The following is a 7,624-nucleotide window of genomic DNA, read 5'->3' as shown; positions in this document are numbered from 1 at the left end:
TGCAGTATTAATTTAAAAAATGAGGGTTTGAACCCATTTTGCATATTTTGAGCTATAGAATACGAAATTGGGCGATTCTTGAAGGGATTTTCGTGGAGTTGATTGGGGTAAGTGATTCTTACTTGGTTTTGGTTAAATCCCATGATTTCATATTTAATTTTATCATCTAAATTGTGATTTGCTGTGAGAAATTGGGGAAAAAGAGGAAGTACTCTTGAGTTGGGATTTTGAGGTTTTGAATGGGATTTTGTTATCGGATTTGAGTAAATTTGATATGGTTAGACTCGTGAGTAGATGGGTGTTCGTATTTTGTGACTTTTGTCGGATTTCGAGACATGGGCTCGGGGTCGGCTTTTGACCAATTTCAGATTTTGGCTTGTAATTTTGTATCTTTCTTGAGGAATTGATTCCTTTAGCCTATATTAATTATCTCGTACTGCTTGTGGCTAAATTCGGGGCATTTGGAGACTGATTCGATGGGCAAAGGCATTGCATAATAGGATTTTGCGCGGTTTGAGGTAAGTAACAATTTTAAATCTAGTCATGAGGGTATGAAACCCCGGATTACTGGATTATGTGAGTATTTTGGAGGTGACGCACATGCTGGGTGACGAGCGTATGGGCGTGCACCGTAGGAATTGGGACTTGGTCCATTTCGTGAAACTGTAAAGTTGAATAACTTGTTGCTAGCTATATTCTCTCCCTATGTTATAGAAATTTAACTGCAAATCATGTTAGAAATCATGCTTAGGCTATGTGATGGTACTGTTGGGACCTGCAGAGGTCGTGTACTTGTTGAATTACTTGCTAATTGCTGCCCTATACTCAGTCATGATTTTACTTGCGTATCATATCTCAACCTCTTCTTGATTTTATTAATATACTATGCTATCTTTGTTTGGGCCGATCTTTGTGATTTTCGAGAGCCCGAGAGACTAGAGAGGTTGATGACTGAGTGAGGCCGAGGGCATGTCTATGAGGTATTGATACTATGGCACGTGAGTTGTCCGTACAACACGTGAGTTATCCGTACAGTTCCACATATTGATACTATAGCACGTGAGTTGTCCGTGCGGATATAGCGCTTGGGCTGAAAGGAGCCCCTCCGGAGTCTGCACACCCCTAGTGAGTGCATGTACCTATTGAGTGTGAGTAGTGAGGGCTGAGAGCCGAGTGATTGAGCTGTTGTGACGAGTTGAGTGTCTATTGCCCTGAGAGACTACTTGTTTTCCATTTGTTGATGCACTTAGTTACTATCTGTCATTGCTGTGAAATTTCTAAAAGATTCTATATCCGGATTACCTGCATTGTAACTGTATAAACTAATTTGACTTGAACTACCGGATTTGAAAGCATGTCTATTCTTTGCTAGAATTATTGAAAATGAACTGTATTTGTATAGCTCGTCACTACCTTCTCAGTTCTTTATTTATTTCTGTTACTTGCTGAGTTGGTTGTACTCGTGCTACACCCTGCACTTCATATGCAGATCAAGGTGTGTTTGATCACGGAGGTTGTTGAGTTCGTGCGCGATCGAGTACCGGAGACTACGAGGTAGCTGCCGGCGTTCGCAACCCTTGTCTCTCCTTTTATGTTTTCTTTCTTTTTAGTATTGATACTCACAAATTGTTTGTATTAGATTGGATATCTAGATGCTCATGAATCAGTGACACCTCGATGTAGGGCTACATTTCCGCACTTATGTTTTATTTGGGTTTTACCCCCATTTTTATGAAAAACTCTAGTTATTTTAAATATCTTCATTCATTTATATTAAATTTTGAAAGTGTTTTGGAAAGGCGGGCTTGCCTAATACCACGATAGGCGTCATCACGACGGGTTAGGTTTTGGGTCGTGATAAAATATAATGTATAAGGCAACTCCATGCCCAGTGAACTCCGTCCTCAATGTGAATATATATGGAAACTCCATGCCCAGGGAACTCCATCCCAAATATAATATCTACTGCGCTCATTGTGTGGGGTGCATACTCCGGAGGGGCTCCTTCAGCCCAATCGTTATAATAAGCCAAACTGGCCTGCTGCGGTGTGCAACCCGATCCCATAATCATCACTCACAATCAGGCCCTCGGCCTCACTCAGCCGTCAATCTCTCCAGCCTCTCAAACTCACAGTGTCATGAAAATTCAGCCAAAAATGATGATATGATGTATCAATAAATAGCAATCGAGACTGAGATATGATATGAAATGAATGAATATGACTGAGTACGAAATTTCAATTTAAACATATAATTCAACAACAGAAATTACCTCAGTGGGTACTAATAATACCAGCATATGCCTAAGCATGATTTCTAATATGAGTCACAATTCAGTTTCTCTAACACATAGCAAATACATGGAAAAATAACAAGTCATTTGACTTCACAGCTCCACGAAATCAATTGAGTCGCAATTTCTACGGTGCACGCACATATGCCTGTCACCTAGCATGTGTGTCACCTCCAAACCAATCACATAATACGTATAATCAGGGTTCATACCCTCAACTCCAAGTTTAGAAATGTTACTTACCTCAAACAAGCCGAATCCGATGCCGAGCAAGCTAAATAATACTCCAAAAATTTCATTCCGCGTGTATCAACCTCTAAACGCCTTCCTATCTCCTCAATTCCAAGCCAAACGATTAGAAACTAGTCAAACAACGTGCAAATTAATCAAAATATACTCAAATGCTTAAAATTAACAATTTATAAAAATTTCCAACTCCGCTCGAAAAGCCGACATTGAGTCCCACGTCTCGGAACCCAACGAAACTTACAAAATCCGATAACCTATTTAATTACGAGTCCAACCATACTAATTTCATTCAAATCCGACTCCGAATCGGTATTCAAAACTTAAAAATTCGTTTTGTGAAATTATAGAAAATTCCTCCGATTTCTCTTGAAAATTCAATAATCATAGCCTAAAAATGAAGATTAATCCATGAAATATAATCACAAGTGAGTCAAGAATACATACCCCAAGTAGTGTGGAAAAATTCCTCTCCAAAGTCGCCCAAACCGAGCTCCAAAACCCGAAAATGAAGAAAGAAACCAAAGACCTCGAATTATAGGTTCTGTCCAGGTGTGTTTGCTTCTGCGAATAATTTAGCCGCTTTTGCGACATGAAGCCCGCTTCTGCGGAAGCAACCCTCTCCTCTCGCTTGCCGCTTCTGCGATCAACTCGTCGCAGGTGCGAGTCCACTTATGCGGTCCTCCGTGCGCACCTGCAACCACTGCCCTTTCCAAGCCCAGTCTGCTTCTGCGATCTCGCACCTGCGAGCAAAATTCCGCAGGTGCGATTGCACTAGAAGGCAAAATTTCCAGCAATGCTTCAAGTCCAATTTTTTGATCTGTTAACCATCCGGAACCCACCCGAAACCCCCTGGACCTCAACTAAATATACCAACAAATCCTAAAACATCATACGAACTTAGCCGATGGCTCAAATTACATTAAACAACGCCAAAAACACGAATTTCACCCAATTCAAGCCTAATAAAAACTAACGAACTCCAACTTCTACATTCGATGCCGAAATCTATCAAATCAAGTCTGATTGACCTCAAATTTTGCACACAAGTCATAAATGACATGACAGACCTATGAAAATTTTCAGAACTGTATTCTGACCCCGAGGTCAATAAGGTCAACTCCCGATCAAACTTCCAAACCTTCAATTTCTTATTTTTGCCATTTCAAGCCAAATTCAACTATGGACTTCAAAATAAATATTCAGACACACTCCTAAATCCGGAATCATTATACGGAGCTATTGGAACCATCAAAACTCTATTCCGGAGTCGTTTGCAGAAAAAGTCAAATTTAGTCAACTCTTCCAACTTAAAGCTTCAAACATGAACTTCATTATTCAGTACAAATTCCGAAACACCTGAAAACCAAAACAGACGATTCTCACACGTCATAATGCATCATATGAAGTTATTCAAGACTTCGAATAATTGAAAGGAGCGTAAATGCCTAAAACGACCGGTCGGGTCGTTATACAAGCACCCCAATCTCCAGTATATTATGCTGGAACTTTTTGTGTTGCAGAAAAAAAGTAGCTATTTTTCAATGACTTTGCAAATGCTGGCTATTTTTCAATTACCAATCCAAAAACTAGCTAGCCCATGCTATTTTCACCTATAAGTCAATGAACAATCCCATTCCAAGAGCGCCCATTTGATGATTTGAAGGTTTCTACTCGTTCCCACATTGCTCAAAATCATGATTAGAAGACTATTCTTAAAGAATAAATACGTTGAGTTCTCCATGTGAGCCAAATTTCATAGTTTTGAACATTAACCATAAGGGGTACTATTAAAATAATAAACTTTGGCCAAATAATTGGATCTCGGATCCTATATTCACGATAACTTTTGACCAATAAGCATCAAAATTTAACTCGATATCTAAAGGAAATATTCATACTTTTTATTGAGCCAAGTAGAGATTTTGTGTACACATACTCTAAGTTTTAGTCATAAGTTTGCTAGTTGGTAAATTTATCACAACTTTCTTTTTATTCAGGCTTCGGGCTAGCAATATGACCAAGCTCATATAGACGGAGTTTACGATTTGTTTGGATAGTTATTATATATTGTTTCATATTGTATTATACTATATTGATTTGATAAATTTGATAGAGTGGATCAATTCACATTGTTTTACAATGACACATACCAATAATATGAAGAAACTTGCAAAATTACAAGAAAATATGAAGTAAAGTTATTATAAGGAAAGTAGTACTTAAAAAGATAGGCTAAAGAGGTAAAATAAGAAGAAAAAAAGAAAAGAAATTGATGCAATCACGAAAATCGATCATTATATAAAATGACACTTTTTATCATTACAGAACAATATATTTGACAAATACAACTACCAAAGTTTAAATTAGAAAAAATATAGAAGCCGAGTAAGTATTTTCCAAAGTTTTAGTAGTTGATATGCAAAACAATATAAAGGAAACTGTTTAAAAACTAAGCTTTTAACCCTCAAAAACCGATTCTTCTCACACCAAATTGACAAGTTCAAAATTATTTTCACTGGAAAAAAGAAAAAGAAAAAGAAAAAGAAATCACGACGTCTTTTTCTCCGGCCAATCGAAGACAACAACAACAAGCCAGTATAATACATTAGTGGGGTCTCGGGAAGGTAGTGTATACGCAGACCTTACCCTACTCTGGGTAGAGAAGATGCTGTTTCCGATAGAAACTTGGCTCCCTCCCTCCAATAACTCCCCGCCCTGTTCTTGGGGTTACTCGAACTCACAACCTATTGCTTGAAAGTGGATGACGTTTACCACCAGAGCAATCGAGACCTCTGGGCCGATCCAAGAGTTGAACAAAAATAAAAGGGGTAAAATTAACGGTGGAGATCTAATCTCTATTGGTCACTCCCTATAGCAAGGCGAGAAGCCCTAACTATATATACATAGCATTCACCACTAACTTCCTCTTTCTTTGTTAACAGCTGCCTTAGGCCAAGACCAACCATTTGAAGGCATTTTCCTAGCTTTTCGAATATGTAATCTCCTTTTTCACCTTTCTTTCTTTAATTCTTCGTTTCTTCTGCCTTAATCTCGTATTATATCTGAAAATCTATTCTGTTTTTGTGTGGATTTTGTAGAGAAGAAAATGAAGGTAATCGCTGCTTTCTTGTTGGCTGTGTTGGGTGGCAACGCCTCCCCATCTGCTGTAGATTTGAAGAAAATCCTTGCTTCAGGTATTCCCATTTTTAACATCCCTAATCTTTTTTGCCTTATTTTTATAAAAATAGTTGATGTGGGTGAAAATGAGATGTATAAACGTAGATACCCATTAACCCATTGCGAAGCTTCTTTCCACTTTGTTATTCATAGTTTATTGTTTTGTTTTAATTTAGTGTATACCCATTTCATGTTCATCTTAAGATAGTTGATACATTTTTTATGTATGCTAAATGAACAAGCAAATGGCGTAACAATCTTTAGCTCCAATATAAAAATTCTGTTTTTACTGATTTAATGCATACTCATTCATTTTGTATTCATATAGTTGACATGTGTGTTTGATGTATGCTAAAGTAACAAGTGAAATGGCGTAACGATCTTTCGCTCCAGTATAAAAAATTTCATTTTTACTGATTTAGTGATACCCATTCATTTTGTATTCATATAGTTGATATGTGTGTTTGATATATGCTAAAGTAACAAGTGAAATTGTATAATTCTGTGACTCCAAGATCAGGATTTTCTCTTCTGTGTTCATAGATTTTTCTGTTTTTACTGATTTAGTGCATCCCATTTCTGAATGATATGTTTGTTTATAGTACTGGATCCTTTAACATGTTGACATATGTGCTTGTGTGTAACTGGTTTATTCATTGACGTGTTTTGGGGGAAGTGTACATGTCTAATTAAGTAATGTATTTCATTTTATTATTTTATTTTTTTGCCTGCAAAAAAAATATTATTCAGCTCTCATACATGCTACTAATTGCTTTTTTGATGGTCCGGAAAAAAGAGTAAGGAGTGTTTGCGGGAAGCAATTAATTAATTCTATGAAGTTATTGTTATAAAGCACCTTGCTATCAAACTCGAGGTTGGATCAAGTTTCTTGACTAGGAGGTGCAAGTGACCTGATCTCTCTACATTTTAGCTATTATTCTATCATTTTTGTTTATGTTTTGGAAAATAATTAACTGTGTTATTTGCAAGACCGTCTGAAGCTATCCATAAGAACGGAGTACTCTATTATATTTTCTTCTCTTGCATATGGGATAGCACTGTCATCCATTTGTATTGCTTGGTTTTTCAAAGACATCTTGAATTGATAAGAATGTCTTCTTCTTGTTGACTTGACTACTGTACAGTCTTTGTATATTTTATGTTGGGGACTCTTTGTTTTGAATTCTCATATTCAAAATTGTGCTGCAGTTGGAGCTGAGGCTGATGATGATAGGGTTGATCTCCTCTTGTCTCAAGTAAAGGGCAAGGATATCACCGAGCTGATTGCTGCTGGCAGAGAAAAGTTGGCTTCAGTACCTTGTGGTGGTGGTGGTGGTGGTGTTGCAGTAGCTGCACCTGCTGGTGGCGCTGCCGCTGCAGCATCAGCTGCTGAGGAGAAGAAAGAGGAGAAGAAGGAAGAGAAAGAGGAATCTGATGATGTAAGATGCTCTGTCAATCTAGGAGCCTTGGCTTCCTTCTGCACTGGACAATGTTTACTCCTAAATATCTTGTATATCTGCTAACATGGTTTTCTGGTTTTAATATTGCAGGACATGGGTTTCAGTCTCTTCGATTAGAGGAATGCAGTGTTGGCCTCTGTATGAAATGTCCTGTTCCCAGTTCCCCTGAGTTTATTCTAGGACTTCTTTTGTCAACTTTACTGATTTTGTTTCTAGTTTAGCTGAAGGTACCTAAATTTTGCGAGGCAATTTGAAATTACAGTATTGTTGGATTTGTTTGCACCCTTTAGCTTTGATGTATTTGTTGCCTGTTTAAGTCGTTACAACTTCCAATTCTAAATCCATTATGGGAAGTTATCGTGCAAAGTGAATTTTAATTAGTTGACACTCAGGCTAAAGCTTACGAGGACTAGGGAAAGCGAATTTTATTTCTGGGTATTTACTG

The 7,624-nt window shown here is 37.6% G+C and overlaps 1 protein-coding gene across 1 annotated transcript; it reads left to right on the top strand.

Annotated features, from left to right (window-relative positions):
- The first annotated feature begins 5,392 nt into the window (after positions 1 to 5,392).
- Positions 5,393 to 7,545, top strand: LOC104119592 (large ribosomal subunit protein P2A-like). The gene is made up of 4 exons (XM_009631144.4): positions 5,393 to 5,538; positions 5,641 to 5,736; positions 6,929 to 7,158; positions 7,270 to 7,545. Exons 2-4 carry the CDS (start codon positions 5,649 to 5,651, stop codon positions 7,294 to 7,296), a joined length of 345 nt encoding a protein of 114 aa, XP_009629439.1. The 5' UTR covers positions 5,393 to 5,538; positions 5,641 to 5,648; the 3' UTR covers positions 7,297 to 7,545.
- Positions 7,546 to 7,624: the final 79 nt, after the last annotated feature.

This window comes from Nicotiana tomentosiformis, chromosome 11 (assembly GCF_000390325.3).
Source record: "Nicotiana tomentosiformis chromosome 11, ASM39032v3, whole genome shotgun sequence".
NCBI classification, from domain to species: Eukaryota; Viridiplantae; Streptophyta; class Magnoliopsida; order Solanales; family Solanaceae; genus Nicotiana; species Nicotiana tomentosiformis.
Note: the sequence above shows the minus strand (reverse complement) of the source record. Positions and strands in the feature narration are given on the sequence as shown.